Here is a 25052-nt window from a genome sequence, read left to right on the forward strand (position 1 = left end):
GCCTTGGTAAATTTAAGAAAATTGAAATCGTATCAAGTATCTTTTCTGACCACAACGTTATGAGACTAGATATCAATTACAGGAAAAAAAATCTGTAAAAAATACAAACATACGGAAGCTAAACAATACACTACTAAATAACCAAGAGATCACTGAAGAAACCAAAGAGGAAATCAAAAAATACCTAGAAACAGATGACAATGAAAACACAACGACCGAAAGCTTATGGCATGCAGTAAAAGCAGTTCTAAGATGGAAGGTTATAGCAATACAATCCCACCTCAAGAAACAAGAAAAATCTCAAATAAACAACCTAACCTTACACCTGAAGCAATTAGAGAAGAACAAGAAAAACCCAAAGTTGGCAGAAGGAAAGAAATCATAAAGATCAGATCAGAAATAAATGAAAAAGAAATGAAGGAAACAATCGCAAAGATCAATAAAACCAAAAGCTTGTTCTTTGTGAGTTAAACAAAATTGATAAACCGTTAGACTCATCAAGAAAAAAAGGGAGAAGACTCAAATCTACAGAATTAGAAATGAAAAAGGAGAGGTAACAACTGATGCTCCAGAAATACAAAGGGTCATGAGAGAGTACTACAAGAACTATATGCCAATAAAATGGACAACCTGGAAGAAATGGACAAATTCTTAGAAAAGCACAACCTTCCAACACTGAACCAGAAAGAAATAGAAAATGTGAACAGACCAGTTACAAGCACTGAAATTGAAACTGGATTAAAAATCTTCCAACAAACAAAAGCCCAGGACTGGATGGCTTCACAAGTGAATTCTATCAATATTTAGAGAAGAGCTAACCCCTGTCCTTCTCAAACTCTTCCAAAATATAGCAGAGGGAGGAACACTCCCAAAGTCATTCTACAAGGCCACCATCACCCTGATACTAAAACCAGATAAAGATGTTACAAAAATGAAAACTACAGGCCAATATCACTGATGAATATAGATACAGAAATCCTCAACAAAACACTAGCAAAAAGAATCCAACAACACATTAAAAGGATCATACACCATGATCAAGTGGGGTTTATCCCAGGAATGCAAGGATTCTTCAATATACCAAATCAATCAATGTGAAAAACCATATTAAAAAATTGAAGGATAAAAACCATATGATAATTTCAATAGATGCAGAAAAAGCTTTTGATAAAATTCAACACCCATTTATGATAAAAACTCTCCAGAAAGTGGGCATAGAGGAAACCTACCTCAACATAATAAAGGCCATATAAGAAAAACCCACAGCCAACATCATTTTCAATGGTGAAAAACTTAAACCGTTTCCTGTACGATCAGGAACAAGACAAGGTTTCCCACTCTCACCATTATTCTAAATAGTTTTGGAAGTTTTAGCCACAGTAATCAGAGAAGAAAAAGAAATAAAAGGAATACAAATCAGAAAACAAGAAGTAAAACTGTCACTGTTTGCAGCTGACATGATACTATACATAGAGAATCCTAAAGATGCTACCAGAAAACTACTAGAGCTAATCAATGAATTTGGTAAAGTAGCAGGATACAAAATTAATTTGATAGGATTCAATACCAGTTCCTAATAACATTATTTTAAGAGTAGAAATAGAAAAAATTATGTCCTTATTATAAGAAAAAGTATAAGATACCTCCAGTTTTATTCTTTTTCAAAATTGTTTTAGCTATTCTAATTTGCCTTTGCATATAAATTTTAGAATCATGCTTTTCTATGTTAAAAAAAAATCCTGTTGGGATTTATTTATTTATTTATTACGTATTTATTTGGCTATGCTGGGTCTTAGTTGCAGCACGCGGGATCTTCCTTGTGGCATGCGGGATTTTTAGTTGCTGCATGTGGGATCTTGTTCCCTGACCAGGGATTGAACCCGAGCCCCCAGCATGGGGAGTGTGGAGTCTTAACCACTGGACCGCCAGGGAAGTCCCCTCCTGTTGGGATTTTGATTGGAATTGCTTAAAACTTATAAATGGGGCTTCCCTGGTGGCGCAGTGGTTGAGAGTCCACCTGCCGATGTAGGGGACACGGGTTCGTGCCCCGGTCCGGGAAGATCCCACATGCCGCACAGCGGCTGGGCCCGTGAGCCATGGCCGCTGAGCCTGCGCGTCCGGAGCCTGTTGCTCCGCAACGGGAGAGGCCACAACAGTGAGAGGCCCGCGTACTGCAAAAAACCAAAAACAAACAAACAAAAACTTATAAATGAATTTGGGGAGAATTGACATCTTTCCTGTATGTAGTCTTCTACTTCAAGAGCACAGGATGTCTATTTATTTAATTCTTACTTGATTTCTTTTATCATTGTTTCTTAGTTTTCAGCATACAGCTCCTGTACGTCTTTTGTTATATTTATACTATTTATTTAATATTGGGAGGAGTGATTGTAAATGGTGTTACTTTGTGTATTCCCAATTACACATGGCCAGTATATAGAAATATGGTTGGTTTTTGTGCGTTGACCTTGTATTTATGGCCTTGCTAAACTGATATTTTAGTTCTGGGAGATTTTTTTCCCTTGGTTTTTTTTTTGCGGTACTCGGGTCTCCCACTGCTGTGGCCTCTCCCATTGCGGAGCACAGGCTCCGGACGCGCAGGCTCAGCGGCCATGGCTCACGGGCCCAGCCGCTCCGCAGTATGTGGGATCTTCTCGGACCTGGGCACGAACCTGCGTCCCCTGCCTCGGCAGGCGGACTCTCAACCACTGCGCCACCAGGGAAGCCCTCCCTTGGTATTTTTATATAGGTAATTATGTCAGCTTTGAATGGGGACAGTTTAATTTCTTCCTTTCCGGTCTGTATGCCTTTTATATTTTTCTTACCTTGTTGCATTGTAAGACTTCCAGTATGATGTTGAAATATGCATGTTGAAAGTAGACATCCTTGTCTGGTTCTGATCTTAGGGAGAAAACACTGTGTCTTTCACATTAACTATGATATAATCTGTAGACTTTTTGTAGATGATCATTATCAAGTTGAGGAAATTCTCTTCTAGTTTACTGAGAGTTTTTATCATGAATGGTTGTTGATTTTTGTTTCCAACTATATTGTGGATTTTTCTTTTTCTTCTTGCACTTCTGTTACTTTCTGCTTCATGTATTTTGAAGCTCTGTTGTTTGATATATACAGTTTAGACTGTTACATCATCTTAGTTAATTGACCTTTAAAAAAAAAAACATTCTGTAATTTAACTCTTTACCCTTAGTAATTTTCTTTGTTATGTCATATAGGTCCTGAGGCTCTGTTCATTTTTTTAAAAAAATCTTTTCTGTGTTCAAATGGGATAATTTCTTTCAATCTTTTAGTTCACTGCATCTTTCCTTTGACATCTTCATTATGCTATTGAGCACATCCAATTAATTTTTTAGTTTGGCATTGTATTTTTCAATTTTAAAATTTTCGTTTGGTTTTTCTTTACATCTTCTTTGCGAAGATTTTCTTTTTTTTCCATTGATTGAAGAGTGTTTTGATTGATTGTTGGAATGTTTTAATAATAGCTGCTTTAAAGTGTTTGTCAGTTAATGCCAACATTGGTGTCATCTTAGCATCGGTGTCTGTTGACTCATTTCCCTTGTAAATTGAAATTGTCTAGGTTCTTTATATGCTGAATAATTTTAGATTGTATCCTAGGGATTTTGAATATTATGAGATCTTGAGTCTTGTTTAAATCTTGTGAAGAATGTTGATATTTTAAGTTTTAGCTGGGTAATAATCTGGTTAGGTTCAGCTTGCAAGTTCTAACATGCCTTCTTTGGGTCCAGTGTCAGTTCAGTTTTCAAAACCTAGCAGTGCCATTCAGATCTGTCCCTGAGACCTGGAAGATGGTCTCTCTATTCTGTTCTCACACACATCAGTATTGTATTATGAACAACTTTATGGGGTCACTTTCTGGTGCTTCTTCCTGGTACTTTCCGGTTCCTTGGGAATCCTCATTTTTGGTCCTCTGGCCAGAAAGCTGGGGTTTTAGTTATCCGCTTTGCTGCATACTTCATGACGGTGCCTTTGTCTGGGCCAAATGACAGGAGGACACAGAGAAGAAAGTAATGGGGTTCGACCCCACCCTCGCTGGACCACAGCTTCACTGATGAGAGAGGAGATGCCTCTTCCTCAGAACTTTGACTCCTATGAGCTCACATTGTGGGTCGCCTCAGGATCACTTGGGGTTTGGGGTATGAGAAGAGAGAAATGAGAAAAGAAGGTGGACTGTATTCTGAGCACTAGGCGTTCCCTTTCCTGTTCCTTGAGCCAGAATTAGAGGGCTTCTGGACTGCTCTGTGTTTGTGCCCCGGTGGGCACTTCCATGTTGCCCCTGGTGATTTTGGTGGGGGAGGATGGTAGAGTCATCACCAGTTCAGTGGTTCCTTAAATAGCTGTGCCATACATTCTGTTTGGGTTTTGTAGTTGGACTAAATCTGTGAATCTCTGACTTTTGTCTCCTTTACAGTGGCTACTGATGTCTCTGCTCAGTGTTTCTTTAATTTAAAAAATTTAAAAAAAACCCCCTAAAACCTGGCTTCCTGAGGTTTGCTTTTGTGTCTGAATAGCTTAGAATTCTGCCAAAGGTTAGTCACAAGTTGTGCTCACACACCTTGAGCTGGCAGGCTGTTCTCTGTGATGGTCTCTGTGTTGGCTGGAGAGCCTGTTCAAACCTAAGGTTCTTCCTGACTTTTTTTTTTTTTTTAAATTTTATTTATTTTTGGCTGCCTTGGGTCTTCGTTGCTGCGCGTGGGCTTTCTCTAGTTGTGGCGAGCGGGGGCTACTCTTCGTTGTGGTGCGTGGGCTTCTCATTGCGGTGGCTTCTTTTGTTGCGGAACACGGGCTCTAGGTGACCGGACTTCAGACGTTGCAGCACGCGGACTCAGTAGTTGTGGCTCACAGGCTTAGTTACTCTGAAGCATGTGTGGGATCTTCCTGGACCAGTGATCGAACCCGTGTCCCCTGCACTGGCAGGCAGATGCTTAACCACTGTGCCATCAGGGAAGTCCCTCTTCCCGACTCTTGCATCCCCTTCCCCAATGCGCAGGTTCCGTGGACAGTGATGCTAGTCAGCTACAAAGGTTACAGTCATCACTAGCTGCCTAACTGCCATAAGTTTTCATAAGCTAAGAATTCAGGGCAGGGTTGACACAGACATGTTAAAAATATACAGGTGCATCATCTTTTCAAATTTCAAGTTTAAATTGCTTTTAAAAATAATAAGATTGAGGGACTTCCCTGGTGGCGCAGTGGTTAAGAATCTGCCTGCCAATGCAGCGGACATGGGTTTGATCCCTGGTCCGGGAAGATCCCACATGCCGTGGAGCATCTAAGCCCGTGTGCCACAACTACTGAGCCTGCGCTCTAGAGCCCGTGAGCCACAGCTACTGAGCCTGCGAGCCACAACTACTGAAACCCGTGCACGTAGAGAGCCCGTGCTCCACAACAAGAGAAGCCACTGCAATGAGAAGCCCGCACACTGCAATGAAGAGTAGCCCCTGCTTGCCGCAACTAGAGAAAGCCCCACGCACAGCAATGAAGACCCAATGCAGCCAAAAATAAATAAATCTATTAAAAAAATAATAAAATTGATAAACTGTTATTGGCCACACATTTTTACACAGTTTTCCCTACATTGCAGTTGAGGAAAGTGGAACGCAGAGATATTAAGATTTTTTTTCCCCTTACAGCTAATAAATGATCAAGCTATGGGACAAGTCTGTCTGACTTCAAAGTCCATGATTTTAGCTGCTGCCCTACACTTAATTTAGAAAATCATGTGAGTTTTGAGTTGTCCCTACCTATAAACCCTTTATGAATTATGAATTATCCTTAGTAGTAAGTAGGCAATGGATTTTTTGGTAGTGTTAAAAAAATTAGGTGAAAATACTAATTTTCTTTAACATTTTAAATGCTTCTTGTATCTCTCCTCTCTGATGGTTCGTTCTTTCCCCTCCCTTTCTTGAGTTAAATTGGTGTGTAAACTTCTGTGTTCTCTAAATGAATCAGTTGGGATAGAGATGTTATTTTATTTAAGGAAATATGTGTCAGCTTCTGTGAGGTCAAAAAAAGATGCTGGGTGAGGCAAAAGTACTTTGTTCACATAACCTATTTAGAAAAGTTTATAAATAGGTTGTATTGGGTTGCCAGCTATATAAAGGCAGATCTTATTTTGCAGTTTTGATATGCATGAATCTAGTTACCATAGAGTAGTTAAAACCAGTCTCCGAACAACATGAGTAATGACATGAAGTACATAAGACTTCATTGCTAGCTCTTCAGTCCTCAGATCACTGCGTAAATCACAGCTGTGCGTCTTGATCAGTGAGTGACCAGTCCCTCCACTTCGTTCAAAGCCTGTCAGCGATTGGTCCCTGTGCATCTGTCACTCTGTTCTCTTGCAGACAGCAGAGCCTGTAGTTGCCTAGCTTTCTTGTTTCCCAATGATTAAACTTATGTGACATTTTACAAAAATGGATCATTGAAAGAAGGAATTGGCTAACAAAGATGGAAGTGCAACAAAGAAGTGCTAAGTGTTAATGCTAGAAGTGAAATCTAAATGGAACATAAATGGAGTTGTGGAAGAAACAGCTGACCCAGGGGAGTGTTGACATTGCCCACCTTTCTAGAGACTCTATAGATGTGCAGCCAGAGGAAGTCGGACAGACTTGTTGACATAAATGAGGAAAATGGTTGTGATGAAAAGAATGATGGTGTCTCAGGGGAAGTGACACCAACAAAAAACTTTACATTAAAAGAACTCTCAGAGGTATTGAGAGTGCAAAGGATAAAATTTGGAAGCTGTTTTAAACCTAAAAAAGAGTATGACAATCTGCCAAGCATAACAAAGATATTCACTCTGTTTACTGAGTTATACAGTGGGAAGAAGGCACACATGTTCAAATTAGTCTTGATAAGTTTTAAAATAAAGAAATAAAATACCCTAATTTTCAATATACCTAATGTTTTAAATTACAGTATACTAAACAAATATTAGTTTTACTTTTTCAGTTTCCTGTATATTTATAACCTACAGTACGAGAATTTTTCTTAAACATCTTGTTCATTTATTTATTTATTTATTTATTTATTTATGACTGTGTCGGGTCTTCGTTGCCGTGCACAGGCTTCTCTAGTTGCAGCGAGCGGGGGCTTCTCACTGCAGTGGCTTCTCTTGTTGCAGAGCACGGACTCTATGCACGCAGGCTTCAGTAGTTGTGGCACGTGGGCTCAGTAGTTGTGGCTCGTGGGCTCTAGACTGCAGGCTCAGTAGTTGTGGCGCGTGGGCTTAATTGCTCTGTGGCATGTGGGATCTTCCCGGACCAGGGATCGAACCTGTGTCCCCTGCATTGGCAGGCGGATTCTTAACGACTGCGCCACCAGGGAAGCCCTGAATATTGCTTTTTACGGTTACAGCTTGTATGATTGTTTACTACTATGCAAAGCAAGGACTGCCTGTATTAAAAATCAGCTTTATGGAGTTCTTCAGGACCATTCTGTGTATTAAAGTTTTAATTTGGGGTGTGTGGATGGAGATCAGGGATGCTGTAAACTCAAGTCTTCATCAGGTTGTTCCTTCATTTAAAACCCTTTAGTGGCTTTTTCTGTTGTCATTAGAATAGACCAGAACTTTTTTTTTTTTTTTTTTTTTTTTGCGTTATGCGGGCCTCTCACTGTTGTGGCCTCTCCCTTTGCGGAGCACAGGCTCCGGACGCGCAGGCTCAGCGGCCATGGCTCACGGGCCCAGCTGCTCCGCAGCATGTGGGATCTTCCCAGACCGGGGCACGAACCGTGTCCCCTGCATCGGCAGGTGGACTCTCAACCACTGCACCACCAGGGAAGCCCCAATAGACCAGAATTTTTAACAGGCTCTTATCTCTGCCTCTGTCTTTAGCTCTTGTCTTCTACTTCTTCTCATAGCACTGTGTATTTTTTCTGTTTAGCCCTTATGACTTAAACTATGTAGTAAATTGTGTGATTAGCCATGTAATATTTGTCTAGAATAGGCCTATATTGTTCACTGCCGAATGCCCAACACCTATGCGCATATAAACATGGGCATACAAGTCTGTTCATTCACTCATTCATACATACAAGTACAGAGTGCACGTTACAACCACATGGCACTCTGTATTTTATATGTGCATGGATAATTTTTTTTTCTGTGGAGGGGAATGATTGCTTTCCCAAGATTCTCAAAGCCTTCAGTGGTCTGAAAATGTTAAGTCTTGTACTATAGGAATTGATACAGTGAAATGTATACTCAAGCCTAGATGGTATCATTATACATTAAAGATGTTCACTTTCTAATCTGTATTTGAATATTTGGACATTCAAAATATTATATATGGCCCTGAGCAAGCATTTAAAATTAGTACATTGTCTGTAGAAGATAAAATTCATTTTAAAAATGGTTATTTGTGTTGGGATATATTAATATAGTAGCATTTAAAAAATCTCTATCAATTTTACATAAGATATAAGACAGAGTAGAGTTGCTATTGGGTGGGAAATCGGCTGCTTGGCAAATTTAATCTTCTAGAGAATTGTAAATTTCTTCTAGTTTTCAAACTGTGTTTTCCTTTTCAAATTACCTATTGATTTTTTTTTTTTTTGGATCCTGATTCAGTTATATCTTAAGCTTCTTTAAAGGGGTTTATTTAGCTGGAATCTTTGATTTTTTTCACGGAAGACTATTCACAGTATTGCTGTAGTATTGGCTATATCAATACCTAGGAGACATGTAAGCCACTTTAGCCATACTTAGTTCTCATTGGGCAGACATTCAGTTGCTTTATTCTGAGCTGGCATAATGAAAATGAATTGAAAATTGTACCAAGCATAGTTGGTGTGCAGATGGTTGGTCTGGTGTTCAGGAAACATTGGAGTTAAGGCCTGGAAGTGAAGGATGGCAGTAGCATGCCTACCATGCTGCCATGGTGGGATTTTTGCCTCAGGGCTTGGTGGACTCAGACTGCGGTCCTAGGACCTGCCCTGAACTTCTCCCTTCACTCCCTTCCTTCCATCCCTGACCTTTTCCTTGCTGACAGTCTTACTACCATAAACATCTCTGCCGTAGGCTAGACTGGAAGAAGGAAAACAAGAAGCTCCAGTCTGTCTTGTCACTTTTGCCAATCATGTCTATGAGGAGGAATAGTTTGGAGAGGGAAGGAAGAGAAGAGGTTGAAATTGCTGACTGAAGTTAGGTTTCTTAAAGTAAGTCATGTGCTTTTGCTTGCCCCATTTAAAAATTACCGTGGATAATTGGGAGTTGAGTCCATAAATAAGTACATGTAAGTGGAAAAAGCTTCAGAAAGACTGTAGTTAGTCCCTCACCCTGTTTCAGTGTGTGCCCTGATGTCTTGTTAGTCACTGTATTAGTTTCCTGTGGCCGCTGTAACAAATCCCCCAAACTGAGTGGCTTAAAACAACAGACATTTATCCTCTTTTAGTTCTGGAGGCCAGAAGTCCAAAATCAGTTTCATTGAACCTAGATCAAGGTGCTGGCAGGGCCACGCTCCCTCCAGGGGCTCTAGCACATCACTCTGATCTCTGCCCTCCTAGGCACATTACGTTTTCCTTTTCTCTGTGTGTGAACCCCCCTCTTCCTCCTTCTTACAAGGACACTCGTGATGATGGCATTTAGGGCCAACCTGCATAATCCAGGATAATTTCCCTATCATAAAATCCTTAATTTAATCACATATGCAGCAACCCCTTTCCCGAATAAGGTAACATTTTACAGGTTCCAGGGATTTTATTATTGCTGCTTTCACCCATCACTCCTCCAGCCCCCTTTTTGTCTTTTATTAAACAGGTGAGTGATTGTTTATCCCAGTGTTCTTTGAGTTTTCGTACCTCATAATCCAATGCAATTTCTAACCAGTATATCCACCAAAACTAAAGTTGTGGAGTTTTTTTACTGACGTCTCTGTTATTGTTTTTCTACTATGATGAGGAGTCTGGAGGTGGATGTGTTGGGACTTGGAACAGCAGCTCCACAAAGTCATTAGGGACCCAGGCTTCTCGGGGTGTGCTTGTCGTTTTGCAGGCACAGCACTGCTACTTCACTTCAGGCAACATCTCCGGGTTTGAAGAGGGGAAAGGGCAAAGAGTAAAAGATAGATGTTTCTTTTCTCAGAAGCTTTGCAGAAGCCCCACCCAACAACTGGGCTTACACTTGGCTGGCCAGACTGGGTCACGTGACCACCTGCAGCTTCAAGGAGGCTGGGAATGTTTTTAGCAGTGTTCCCACAACTCCACTCTAGCAGGATTCTTTGGCTGTTGAGGAAAGGGGAGGATGGCTATGAAGCAGGCAGCTTGCAGTCTGTCCTGGAAAGTGATGAAAGCAGTTCACGTTTCCTTCTACAGCTACAAGGTTTTTTTTGTTTTTTTTTTTTTGCCGTACGCGGGCCTCTTGCCGCCGCGGCCCCTCCCGTTGCGGAGCAGAGGCTCCGGACGCGCAGGCTTAGTGGCCACGGCTCACGGGCCCAGCCACTCCGCGGCACGTGGGATCTTCCCGGACCGGGGCACGAACCCGTGTCCCCTGCATCGGCAGGCGGACTCTCAACCACTGCGCCACCAGGGAAGCCCCTACAAGGTTTTTTTTTTTATTGGCTGCACTGTGCAGCATGTGGGATCTTAGTTCCCTCACCAGGGATTTGAACCCAGGCCCTTGGCAGTGAAAGGGCGTGGAGACCTAACCACTGGACCACCAGGGAATCCCCTAGAAGGCTTTTGTGTATATGATCACATTATCTTTGTTTCTTCCCTAACGGTTGTGGAGAAAACCTGCTTAATGCTGGGTATGGTGATAAGCACTAAGATGTCATACGTTGATACTTGCTATGTGCTAGACACTTTAACTACTTTTATATATGTTAGTTGCATTATCTCCTTTAATCTGCTATGTGATCTTCTCTTGGAGAAAATCAACCCACTTTATAGGTGGAGCAACTGAGGATCCATTAAACTGGTAGTAAGTATCATCATTTCCTAAATTTAAAGGTAAAATTTTAGAGCTTATAATGGTATAGCTAACACATGGTATAGCTTAATCACACCTGTGTTTTCTAGTTCCAGGTTTGGTGCTAAATCAGTGTTTTGAATTGAGTATGCGCAAAACACCCCTCCCCCCCACCCCGCCCAGCCCATTCACACACTGTAAAACAGTGAGAAAGCATGACCTGTAGTCAGGTAATCCTGGTTTTGAGTCCTCCTTCTGCCAGGTACGGTTCTGTTATGTGATAGACAAATTATCTAGTTTATCTGTGCTTCAGTTTTATCATTTGTGAAATGGGGACAGTGCCATCTGCCTCGCAGGGTTTTTGTGAGGATGAAATGAAATATAGGTGTATAGTGCACATATATTTAGTAAATGATAATTTACAGTTTTTACTATGGTTGTCTTCCTATTACAATTCAACATTGAGTTTTCCTTTCTTATGTGATGCAGCGGTCTCCAACCTTTTTGGCACCAGGGACTGCTTTCGTGGAAGACAATTTTTCCATGGACCAGGGTGCGGGGGGGCGGTATGGTTTCGGGATGATTCAAGCATGTTACATCTATTGTGCACTTTATTTCTATTATTATTACATTGTAATATATAATGAAATAATTATACAACTCACCATAATGCAGAATCAGTGGGAGCCCTGAGGTCATTTTCACTTGCCACTCACTGATAGGGTTATGATGTGAGTCTGCAAGCAATTGATTGATTAAGGTCTCTGTGCAGTCAAACCTCTCTGCTAATGATAATCTGTATTTGCAGCCACTCCCCAGTGCTAGCATCACCCCCTCAGCTCCACCTCAGATTATCAGGCATCAGATTCTCATGAGGAGCGCACAACCTAAATGTCTTGCATGTGCAGCTCCTGTGAGAATCTAATGCTGCTGATCTGACAGGAGGTGGAGCTCAGGCGGTAATGCGAGCGATGGGGAGCGGCTGTAAATACAGATGAAGCTTCATTCGCTCACCCGCCCCCGCTGCTCACCTCCTGCTGTGCGGCCTGGTTCCTAACAGGCTACAGACCAGTACCGGTCTGTGGCTCGGGGGTTGGCAACCCCTGATGTAATAGGTTAATACTGAAGAAATAATTTATTCCTTTTTAGTTCTTGGGACTTTTCGATTAATCTTAATAATCCTCTTTTGTGGTAAAATCATAGAAAAATATTTGTTTTTCTACCAATTTCCTATAACTCCATGGTGGGGAGGAATTGATTTTTGTGCCAGTTGTGAGTGGTTTTTGCAGTGACAACAGATAGGGGTACCTCTAGTTTCCTTCCTGTATTAGTTTTCTATAGCTGCCAAAACAAATTACAACAAACTTGGTGGCTTCAAACAACACAGCTTTGTTATCTTGCGGTTCAGTATGTCTGACACAGGTCTCAGGGCTAAAAGCACGTGTTGGCAGGTTGGCATTCCTTTCTGGAGACTCTAGGAGAATGTGTTATTTGCTCTCTTCAGTTTCTAGAGGCTTCTTGCATCCCTTGGCTGGTGGCTCCCTTCCTCTGTCTTCATAGCCAGTGATGTAACATTTCTGTGGCCATGCTTCCATCATTACATCTTTCTCTGACTCCTTCTGCCTTCCTCTTCCACCTCTTAAGGACCCTGTGATCACATTAGTCCCACCTGGGTAAACAGTATAGTCTTCCCCATTCTCCAAGTCAGCTGATTAATAGCTTATATTCCCCTTTACCTTAGTTGTAAACTAACATATTCACAGGTTTTGAGGATTAGGACACGGACGTCTTAGGCATCATTATTCTGCCTCCTATATCTCCCATCCTCCCCAAAAGACTGAGCTCGGTTTCAGCTTCAAAACTGGAGAAGTCTTTAATGTTGCATACACCTTTTTATACAGTTGAAGTCTGTTGAGGTTGTAGGTTGTAGTAGGAGGTAATGGGTTAATCTGGGATTTTTGACTCAACTGCTGCTGGTTGCGGAAGATGCGAGGGGAGTGAAGGGGAAGTAGTGAAGGTCTGGCCCTGGAGGGGGAAACCAGCGGAGGCTGTTGGGTAAATCTCTAGGGAAAGCAGCTTTTAGCATCACTGGTGTAATGGGTGTTGATTACTACATAGTCCTAGGGATTTTTCTTTATTTCTCCTTCTATTTTTTCTTTAGCTTTCCTCTTATTCCTGGATTTTTTTGTGTGTTTGCAAAGTCAAAACGTTTGTAGGGATTTGTGAAATTTCTTAGTATTTGTATGATTTATTTGAGTAATTTAAAATTATTTGAAGGAAAGACTATAAAAGTCAAAGCATCAGTAAAATCTATGTCTGGTTGAATTCATTTTTCCAATTTATTACTTGAGTTCATTACTTGAATTCAATTTACTACTTGAATTCATTTTCCCAGTTCAGTACTACTTACTGGTGTCTGAATTATGTCACACGAACGTATTTTCCCAAGTGAAAAGTCTAGTCTTTCTAGTTATTTATTTATCCATTCTGATCAATATGCAGGTGTTCACTGAAACTCCTCCATGTGCCAGGCGCTCTGCTTGGCTCTGGAGATATAGTGGTAAACTTGACATAGTCCTTTCCCTCACGGAGCTTACAGTCTAGTCTAGTAGGGCTGTCAGCACATAGTAAACAAAGTGGATATGACTAACTGGGAGTCAAACTACTATAAATCATGGAAGAATCTGCAAAATTTTCCTTATTTTTATTTCCCTCAGTGTATGATTACTTCATTGGTTCAGAGTTCTTTTCAAATTCTTCAAAATAATTTGATGACATGAAATTGAAATATAACTATGGCTACTATTTACAATATTGACTAATGTTTTTTGGCTTATTTGAAGTATGTAATCTGAAGTTTAGGTTGCTTTGTTTATTTTTTTTGAATTTTATTTCTTTATACAGCAGGTTCTTATTAGTTATCTATTTTATACATATTAGTATATATATGTCAATCCCAGTCTCCCAATTCATCACACCACCACCCACCAACACCCACCACTTACCCCCTTTGGTGTCCATACGTTTGTTCTCTACATCTGTGTCTCAATTTCCGCCCTGCAAACTGGCTCACCTGTACCATTTTTCTAGGTTTCACATATATGTGTTAATATACGATACTTGTTTTTCTCTTTCTGACTTGCTTAACTCTGTATGACAGTCTCTAGATCCATCCATGTCTCTACAAATGATCCAATTTTGTTCCTTTTTATGGCTGAGTAATATTCCATTGTATATATGTATCACATCTTCTTTATCCATTCATCAGTCGATGGGCATTTAGGTTGCTTCCATGACCTGGCTATTGTAAATAGTGCTGCAATGAACATTGGGGTGCATGTGCCTTTTTGAATTGTGGTTTTTCTCAGGGTATATGCCCAGTAGTGGGATTGCTGGGTTATATGGTAATTCTATTTTTAGTTTTTTAAGGAACCTCCATACTGTTCTCCATAGTGGCTGAACCAATTCACATTCCCACCAGCAGTGCAAGAGTGTTCCCTTTTCTCCACACCCTGTCCAGCATTTGTTGTTTGTAGCTTTTCTGATGATGCCTATTCTAACTGGTGTGAGGTGATACTTCATTGTAGTTTTTTTTTTTTTTTTTTGCGGTACGCGGGCCTCCCACCGCTGCGGCCTCCCCGTTGCGGAGCACAGGCTCCGGACGTGCAGGCCCAGCGGCCACGACCCACGGGCCCAGCCGCTCTGCGGCACGCGGGATCCTCCCTGACCGGGGCACGAACCCGCGCCCCCCTCATCGGCAGGCGGACTCCCAACCACTGCGCCACCAGGGAAGCCCCCTCATTGTAGTTTTGATTTGCATTTGTCTAATAATTAGTGATGTTGAGCAGCTTTTCATGTGCTTCTTGGCCATCTGTATGTCTTCTTTGGAGAAATGTCTATTTAGGTCTTCTGCCCATTTTTTGATTGGGTTGTTTGTTTTTTAGTATTGAGCTGCATGAGCTGTTTATATATTTTGGAGATTAATCCTATGTCCGTTGATTCATTTGCAAATATTTTCTCCCGTTCTGAGGGTTATCTTTTCAGCTTGTTTGCAGTTTCCTTTACTTTGCAAAAGCTTTTAAGTTTTATTAGGTCCCATTTGTTTCTTTTTGTTTTTATTTCTATTACTCTAGGAGGTGGATCAAAAAAGATCTTGCTGTGATTTATGTTAAAGAGTGTTCTTCCTGTGTTTTCCTCTAAGTGTTTTATAGTGTCCGGTCTTACATTTAGGTCTCTAATCCATTAGGTTGCTTTATGAAATGAGTTTTAATATAGGCATTATCATTTTTAAGCTTTTCCAAATATTTAATGTAGTGAAGTTACAGATGTTGATTTTCGCAAATAAGGTTTCCAATAACTATTTCTTATATATAAAGTTCTTTAAAATATTTCTAATTAAGGAAAGCCTGGGGGCTTCCCTGGTGACGCAGTGGTTGAGAATCTGCCTTCCAATGCAGGGGACACGGGTTCGATCCCTAGTCCGGGAAGATACCACATGCCGCGGAGCAAGTAAGCCCGTGCGCCACAACTACTGAGCCTGTGCTGTAGAGCCCGTGAGCCACAACTACCGAGCCTGCATGCCGCAACTACTGAAGCCCATGCTCCACAACGAGAGAAGCCACTGCAAAGCGAAGCCCGCGCACTGCAATGAAGTGTAGCCCTCGCTCACCGCAACTAGAGAAAGCCGTGTGCAGCAACAAAGACCCAGCACAGCCAAAAATAAATAAATAAATAAAATAAATTTATTTTTTTTAAAAAAAGAAAGGAAAGTGTGACACTAATTTTCATGTTTGTTCCTTTTAGGAATGTTTTAAAGGAAGCTGGGCTACTCACAAGTTACTACATAAGAAAGCAAGTAAGTAAAGTCACACATCTCTATACCATTTTTCTTAGAAGTGGCTTTGTGCAGAAGACAAGAATTCTTCCAGCTCTGAAAGCGTATATTTGAATGTTCTGATGGTATAATCCCAAAAGCTAGAATTAGGACATTTTTTGTTCTTTGTGGTATGTAATCATTTAAATAAAACGTGACTAATATCTCTGTTAATCTTGTTTCACATATGTAACATGAAAACATGAGATGGCTGCCACGAGTGGGATCTGGCTTGAGCAATACCAGAGGACATCCTAAACTTTTGGCATCTGGCACCCGCTTTCCTTTGCTAGAAGCGTTTGTGTGTTGTAGGCAAGGGCGCACGAGCTATCTGGCTTCATTTAATCAAATCGCTTTTGTTCTTGTTTAGTTTCAATTTCAGTTGCTTTGTCTAACTCAAAATTGTATCACTTTGTTTTTTGGATGTTTTAATGTTATTCCTTACAGTCTAATGTTTAGTTTTCCTTTTTGAGACACCACAAAGTGAAACTATTGGCTGCTTTTTAGCTATTGCTGTCAACCACACTGATCTATTGCTGATTCGAATGGCCTTTTCTGCTTTCGCGACTCATCCTATAAATTCAAGCCGTTAGTGTGGCTAGCTCAGGACAACTCGTCACAATTACTTGCAAATTGACAAGGGCCTTTTTTCTTATAGCATTGCCATCCTTATGGGTGGATTGGCAGATAGTACGTGGTTCTTGGTATAAGATTTTCTTTCAACTTACTGATCTTGGTATTTTTAGTTCATCTACTTTATATTTTTAAGGAATTTGCTGATTTAATAAAGTTTGATAGATTGTTTTATATGTGTATATACCTTAAAAATCTCATTGAGGTCAGTTTAACCACCATTTCAAGGAAAAGGAAATAAAAATTTAAAAAGACATATATTCTGTGGTTGTATAAAGCGAAGTCTACATTTAACAGAAATGCTAGGCTATTGTGGGAGAAAATGTGGTTAGAGATGAGGAAAAATGATATGAATAAATGAGTTTAAAAAGCATAAATGGCAGGATTTGCTACCTGCAAAGTGTAGAGATAGGTTTAAATATGCCATTTTATTTTATTCACTTATACTTTAAATACTGTATATCAAATGTGTTAGGTATTTTTAGAGCTCTTTGAGCCAATTATTAACATTTTATATTCAGGAACTTAAAGCACAGGGAACTGAAGGATTGAGGTGAAAGAGTATGTTACTAAAAGAACTTGGGGCTTCCCTGGTGGTGCAGTGGTTAAGAATCCGCCTGCCAATGCAGGGGACACGGGTTTGAGCCCTGGTCTAGGAACATCCCATGTGCCACAGAGCAACTAAGCCCGTGTGCCACAACTACTGAGCCTGTGCTCTAGAGCCCACAAGCCACAACTGCTGAGCCCTCGTGCCACAACTACTGAAGACTGTGTGCCTAGAGCCCGTGCTCCGCAACAAGAGAAGCCACTGCAATGAGAAGCCCGTGCACCGCAACAAAGAGTAGCCCCCGCTTGCAGCAACTAGAGAAAGCCCGTGTGTAGCAACGAAGACCCAATGCAGCCATAAATAAATAAATAAATAAATAAAGAATGGGTCTCTACTGCAAGTGTTTGCCAACTCATTGAAGTGTGCTTGTTTCTTCAATATTGGGTTTCTAAGGATAGAGCTATTTCATTATGACTTACACTGCAAGAGAATTAAACAGCTGGTGTTTCCTAAGTAGTTGTTACTGCATTGGACTAAGACGGTTTGTGTTTTACTTATACCTCTAGAGTTTAGTATGGTGCCGTGTTTCAGATTGTGCCCTCTTGGATCTTAGGGGATGATTTCTTCAGTGGGTGAGCTTAATATTCTTGATCACTTTGGGCTGTGTTGGGTAGAGTCAGCCCTCAGCTGCCAGCCCTGTGTCTTTCACGCCCTAATAAATTGAACCCAACTACCATTGTGGATGACAGTCCTAGAGGAGGGAATGGTGTGGGGAAAGGTGATCTCCAGGGCTAAGAAGAGTATTGAGAAAGGGATTAGGGGAAAAGAATGTTGGGCTGGGAAGGAACCAGGGCATCTTAAAAGATAGCACCTCATTCCAAGAAATAATAGTGAAATAATGTAGCAAACAGTTCATGTGAACTGATCTCTAATTAAAGATGGCCCAGTTATATTTATGTTCATGAGGGATATTGGTCTGTAATTTGCTTTTAATGTCTTTGACTGGATCTGGCATTAGAGTAATCCTGGACTCATAGAATGGGAAACATTTCCTCCGCTTCTATTTTCTGGAAGAGGTTGTGTAGAATTGGTCTTATTTCTTCTGTAAATGTTTGGTAGAATTCACCTGTGAAATCATTTGGACCAGGAGTTTTCTTGGTTGCAGAAGCTAATCAGGCCTTAGGAATATTTCAAGTGTGAGTTAAATGACTTAAGAGCAGAATTTACTTTTTATGTGTCATAGTAAAGAAGACCAGTTAGGTTGTCAAGTCCTTAAATGCATGTAATGCTGATGCTTGGGTGCATATTTCTTACACATATCTCCTGCCAGAGTTTACACAGTACCATTGCCTTTGATCTGTAAAAGTTGTAGCACTTCACATCTCAATACTATATTATTCTACAATTTTTACACTCACCACTGATATACTCAGTGTGTTTCTTTGCTTCCCATTTTCCTAAAGTGAAAGGTGGACATGGTTGACACGTATCTTTTTATTTATTTATTTATTTTTATTTTTGTGGTGTGCGGGCCTCTCACTGTTGTGGCCTCTCCCGTTGCGGAGCACAGGCTCCGGACGCGCAGGCTCAGCAGCCTTGGCTCACGGGCGCAGCCGCTCCGCGGCGTGTGGGATCTTCCCGGACCGGAGCATGAACCCATGTCCCCTGCATCGGCAGGCGAACTCTCAACCACTGCACCACCAGGGAAGTCCCGACAAGTATCTTTTGAATAGCCAAAGATATGATATAAAAACTCGTTTAAAAAAAAAAACACAAAAGAAAAACCTCTGTGGGATTCCCTGGCGGTCCAGTGGTTAGTACTTGGCGCTTTCACTGCCATGGCCTGGGTTCAATCCCTGGTCGGGGAAATAAGATCCTACAAGCCGCACAGCGCGGCCAAAAAAAAAACCTCTAAATAATACTTTTTATTCTACTCTTCTACCCTTCCAAATTAGTGTGCTTGAATTTTGGATTGCGGAGGGAAGGTATTAGGTAATATTTCAAAACCGGTTCCACCAAGTTTTGTGAGCACGGATTACTCTAAGCCTCACTTCCAAGCTGCCGAAATCATGCATTTATTTTGAGTGTTAAATAAACAAATCTATGTAGAGTGCTTGGTGTATGTACAGTGCATAGTAAGTGCTCAGTAGCCATTTAATAATCACCTCTGGGAGAACTGAGTCAGGATTGTGATCAGAAGATTCTGTTCCAGGCAAAGCTTAGATATGGGCAGTTCTTTTGTGGCAGCTGAGGCCACCTGCACAGAACCTTTTAAAGAGGAAAGAAAGAAAGGTGTGCTGTACTTGGTACCTGATCTTGCACATATCAGGTACTCTTTGACACCACCTGCAGCTTACCTGGCCCTGTTGCATTGTGATGTTTGAAAGACAGCTTACAGATGTTCGTTTATGCTGTCCTGTGCTTTCACAGTCATTTGAAAAAGACCAGTTAGTATGCAATTTTGTTACCAACCCCCAGTCCAATTCATATTTATTAGGTTTCTATTACGTATATGTCTGGGACTTAGGGGCTTGAATCAATTGATCCGTAAATAGTTTACATTAAGAAAAACTCACTTCGGAAGAGAAACTTTCCCTAAGTAAATTATACCTAGAGACTAGAAAAGGGCTTGCCATATTTCATTCTTATTTAGATAGCTTTTGGGTTATATTATTTGTTGGAGATCTGCTTTCAATTCTCTTGAAAATCGATTGTGGAATGTTCAGAATCCAGATCAGTAGGAAGGAAAGATTTTACGTCCTTCGTTTTCACCCTCCCTTGGATGATGTTAAAGCAAAAAGCCTGCATCTTGATTGCTGTTCTGTCCTGTTTCTGGTGAAAATTATTCTTGAAGTTTATGATTCAGACAGAAGCGCTTGATGCAATCACAGCTAAAGCAGGTGTGAGTTGGCCTGCATTTTAAACTATTTTCTATAATGTTTGACCCTAGTGGCAGTGAATGGAGTCCATTTCTGTCCTGGAATGAGAAACAGTTTCGTGTGAATGTTAATGTCAATAGGAAAACTTTCCTGAATTTCATAGGGGAGAAAGATATCTAAAATTTAGTAGTGTAGTAGAGCTTTCCTTTCTCTCTTTCTATTCCTTTACTTTTTTTTCTTTTGGCTACGCCATGTGGCATGAGGGAATCTTATTAGTTCCCCGACCAGGGTTTGAACCCATGCCCCCTGATTGGGACTTCAGAGTCTTAACTACTGGACCGCCAGGGAAGTCCCCTCTATTCCTTTACGTTATATGTAATATTATAATTGTATTTTCTTCCAAAATAATGTGAATGGATTGGTGGTATTTTTGCATTCTTTTCAATTGCCCCTCAAGGGCCTTTTAATCCCAAGTTGACCACATGCTCTTTGGAGAGAGTACTGGACTGGGAAGCAGCATTTCCACATTTCTGTGCCCATGTGAACCATATTGCCTCAGTTTCCTCATGTGTAAAATGAGAAAATGAGATTAGATTGTCTTTTTCTTGTTGTTGATAACTTTAGTCACCATGCTGTCCTTTATATCCCCAGGACTTATTTATCATATGACTGGAATTTTGTACCTTTTGATCACCTTCACCCATTTCACCATTCCTCTTTAGCTTAAGATGACATGATTCCATCTGTCCAAAATCAATTTTAAATAGATTGCTTAAAGGGGGGAGTTTTTTCCTTGTACACTTCTAAAATTATTTGGAGCTTGCCTTTTAAAACCTGTGCTAGCATTACAATAATCAGGAAGACACTGGTGTGCATTGGGAGGTGTATAGGCTGCTACTTGGTGTAGGAGGGATTTGAATTCCTGCCATTTAAACTCTTAGGTTAGTAGTTTTATTTTGGTTTTTGGATGAGAACTGCAGTTAATGTGCTCAGATACCATTAAGGGTAGGTTCTGTGTGAAGATTTTTAGGTGTATTTCAGTAAATACAACATTGTATATTATTAACTAACCTGGTAGTAAGGTGTGTGTTTGGTTCTTAATTTTTCTAATGAATTTTCAGTAACTTCCGATTGATTGTTCCCTCCCTTATCTTTGCCTTTTCCTACTTCCTTCTATTACCTACTTCTTTCTGTTACCTCCTTCCTGAAAAAAAGGCAAATGATACTCATCAAATTTTCTAAGCAACTTAAAATGTTGACTTGAAAGTCATTCATCAGCTAAGTGAGAAGTTTTTGTTTTTTACTTTAAATTTGCTTTGGGATTATTTAGAATCTGTTCTTTTAGTAAAAGCACAGAATCCATTTGTAATATCTGCTCTCAGTTGGGAAGTTTTCCCCAGGCTCAAATTTTGTATTTCAAAAAGCAGGCTTCCTATAAATTGACATTGTAGAGAGAATACATTTAGTATTTACTTGAGAAAAGGAGTTCAGCTATGAGCTGTTCCTATTCAACATTGTGTAAAAAATGAGAATATGTTTAGTTTGGGCTTTTTCTCCCAAGACACTTAGATCTTTGAGGAGTCATAGGGCTGTGGCAAGAAAGCGGTAGCTTTGGTGACTTAGGTTAGGGTAGAAGTTTGCTGGATTTTGTGCCTGGGCTCTTTGGCTTGGCTTTCAAATGGTGATAGTTAAAGTATGCTGCTGCTCAGTAGCTTGACCACTGAGGCGTTTCTTTCTCTCATTCATCTGTCCATCTCCCAGAAGATGAAAAGGCCAAGCGAGAATCTGTGTCTCCCTGGACTGTGGAAGGTGATATCAACACTGACCCATGGGCAGGTTATCGATATACTGGTAAACTCAGACCACATTATCCACTGGTGAGTAAATAAGGTAATAAAAATTTAACATTCTTTTAAACCAATTTTCAGTTTCCTAAAAATGGTACTTATAATTTGTATTCCAATTATGAATCATGTGATCAGGATTAAGTTTACATTCTAGCTTTTTAACTTTTATGGTACATTATTTAGAAGTTAGTAGGGATAATTGGCAATCATGGATGAAGTAGAAAAATTTTAGATGAAGGATTCTTTAATATTTAAGAAAGAATGAGGTAGAATAGGTATTTTTAGGCCAACATAATGGTAGTGTATATTACTACTTCTCTAAAATGTTTTCAGTGTGATATTCTTCTACCTTAAGTTTGATATGGCTTTTCTGCCACTCCTGTTCCTTCCAGCGTTCTTGGCAGACTGACTTCAGAGTCTTAACCTAGGAATTGACTTAAGTTGAAATTTATTTGTCATTCTCAAATACTTAAATTCTTTTTACTGTTGTTTTCATTTTATAAAAGAGATACATCGGGGCTTCCCTGGTGGCGCAGTGATTGAGAGTCCATCTGCTGATGCAGGGGACGCAGGTTCGTGCCCCGGTCTGGGAAGATCCCACATGCCGCGGAGCGGCTGGGCCCGTGAGCCATGGTAGCTGAGCCTGGGCGTCCAGAGCCTGTGCTCTGCAACAGGAGAGGCCACAACAGTGAGAGGCCCGCGTACCGCAAAAAAAAAAAAAGATACATCTTTAATTTTTAAAATTTAGAAAAATGTCAGAAATATAAGAAAGTTTAATTGTAGCTCCCAGAGATAATGTCCAGGAACATATTGGTGTACATTTACTTTGAGACATCATTTTGTTACTGATTGTGGTTCACCAATTTGTTTGGAACAACACGGGCACCTTCCTTGTCTGCATGTAATCTTAAATCTTTAATGGCTTCTGTCACTCTCCCCATTCCTTACATATCCTGGGAAAGGGGGTGGCATTAGCACTAGGCTCGATCTTCACAAAACAGATATGTTGTGATATTTAAGATGTCATTTAAAACTTTTTTTTTCATTTAAGTCAGCGGTCCCCAGCCTTTTTGGCACCAGGGACTGGTTTCATGGAAGACAGTTTTTCCACGGGGCCGGGTCTGGGGGGTGGTTCAGGCGCTTCTGTGAGTGATGGGGAGCGGCAGGTGAAGCTTCACCGCTCACCTCCTGCTGTGCAGTACGTGGCTGTGGCCAGGTGTTGGGGACCCCTGATTTCAATGAAATGAATGAACTTTTGAATTTGGTGTTTATTCCCCCACTTTTATTTTCTTTGTTAGATTTTTTTTTTTTTTTTTTCGGTACGCGGGCCTCTCACTGTTGTGATACGGGCCTCTCACTGTTGTGGCCTCTCCCGTTGCGGAGCACAGGCTCCGGACGCGCAGGCTCAGCGGCCATGGCTCACGGGCGCAGCCGCTCCGCGGCACGTGGGATCTTCCCGAACCGGGACATGAACCCGTGTCCCCTGCATCGGCAGGCGGACTGTCAACCACTGCGCCACCAGGGAAGCCCTGTTAGTAGATTTTAATAATGAAAGTTACTTTCATGTTTGAATCGGATCCATCTAACCTCTTCGTTTTTTTTCAGATGCCAACAAGGCCGGTGCCAAGTTATATTCAAAGACCAGACTATGCTGATCACCCTTTAGGTAAATTCTGCTATGCTGTTTCTTCATAGTTCAGTTTGTGGGCTTGCAGACTACTACAGAAGAAAAGAGTGCTTTCTTAGTAGAAAAGTTTCAGTGCTGGATTTCCAATAAATGTAAATATGTTTTTTCAAGGCACACTAGAACATTTGAGAGCATTAAAGATTCTTTCCTCTCATTAGAAATCTAATCAATTCTGAAAACATTGTTTATGTGGCTGTTAAAGGCTACATTCAACATAATATTGTATTTAGTGTTGTTATATCAAATTCTAGATTTTAAAAATAGTTTTGATTTTAGCATGTTCTCCAACCTTAATTAAATAATATCCATTTAGGAAATAACAGATGGTGGAGGCCTTGAATGCATGCCTAACTAAAGACTCTGGACTGTAGCAGTAATAGAAATAGTAGTAATGGTGATGATAATAGTAGTAATGGTGATGCTGATGATTCTATAACTGATATTTTTTCATAACTGTGTGTCAGGCACTGTGTCAACCTCTTTACATGTATTACTCCATTTAATACTTTCAACACTCCTGGCATGGGTTCTATTGTCTTCTCCCTTTATGGTTAATGATAGTGAGACATGCAGAGAAGATAGGTACTTTACAGCATAGGCTAAAGTTGGATTATGTGAAATTACTGAGTTTGCTTGTCAAAAATGGTTGAATGTGGTTTAATCTACTGAGCTAAGCTACCTTTGCTTTTTTCTCAAAGAAAAAGGAACTGTATTAAGTCCTTATGAATATAATTTGAAAATTTAGTTAAACTCCACTATTTCAGATAAATTGGAAGAAAAGAGTCTGAATGATAGAATACTGTTGAGGATGTATAATTTCATTACACTGTATTTAATATTCTTGAATATAGTTTTAAATTGTATTTTTAAACAGTACATAGATAAGGTAAATTGTAATAGGATAAAATGTTGCACAGTGAAAAGTGAGTACCTTTCCCCAGAAGTAATCACTATTAATGATTTCTTGTAGAACTTTTCAGAGATATTTGTTGTGTGTACACACATTAACACGCCCCCACCCAATTATACACAAAACGAACAAACTATATACACCTTTTCACCTTGCTCTGTTATATTTTATGTTGTAAATATTCCATATAATCCGATATAAAACCATTTCTTTCTTTTTAATGACTGAAGTATTCCATTATGTGGACATGTTACAATTTATTAAACCAGACTCCTACTAATGTATATTTAGATTATTTCCAGGTTTTTACTTCTAACAATTTGACTGCAGGAACTGTTCTTGTAATTACATATTTGTACACATGTTGAGAGTATTTCTATAGGTTAATTGCCTAAAGTGAAATAGCTAGATCACAGGATACATGCATTTTTAAAAATTTTGAGAGGTATTATAAATCTCAGAGATTTTTTTGCCAGATAAAAACATATGAGAGTCGCTTTCCCTGTATCTTTTTTTCTTTTTAAATAAATTTATTTATTTTTGGCTACATTGGGTCTTCGTTGCTGCGCATGGGCTTTCTCTAGTTGCCGTGAGCGGAGCGCTACTCTTCATTGCGGTGCATGGGCTTCTCATTGCGGTGGCTTCTCCTGTTGCAGAGCACAGGCTCTAGGCACGTGGGCTTCAGTAGTTGTGGCACACGGGCTTAGTTGCTTCCTGGCATGTGGGATCTT

At 40.3% G+C, this 25052-nt stretch overlaps 1 protein-coding gene across 2 annotated transcripts in view; it reads left to right on the plus strand.

Moving 5' to 3' along the window:
- Positions 1–25052, plus strand: part of METAP1 (methionyl aminopeptidase 1) — a 64650-nt gene that overhangs the window by 12504 nt on the left and 27094 nt on the right. For both annotated transcript variants that reach the window (XM_060147596.1, XM_060147595.1), the window contains exons 2-4: positions 15749–15800; positions 21639–21754; positions 23330–23390. In XM_060147596.1, the coding sequence (XP_060003579.1) occupies positions 15749–15800; positions 21639–21754; positions 23330–23390 (229 nt within the window). The remainder of the gene's footprint in view (positions 1–15748; positions 15801–21638; positions 21755–23329; positions 23391–25052) is intronic.

The sequence above is a fragment of the Lagenorhynchus albirostris genome, chromosome 4, assembly GCF_949774975.1.
Source record: "Lagenorhynchus albirostris chromosome 4, mLagAlb1.1, whole genome shotgun sequence".
In the NCBI taxonomy this organism is placed as follows: Eukaryota; Metazoa; Chordata; class Mammalia; order Artiodactyla; family Delphinidae; genus Lagenorhynchus; species Lagenorhynchus albirostris.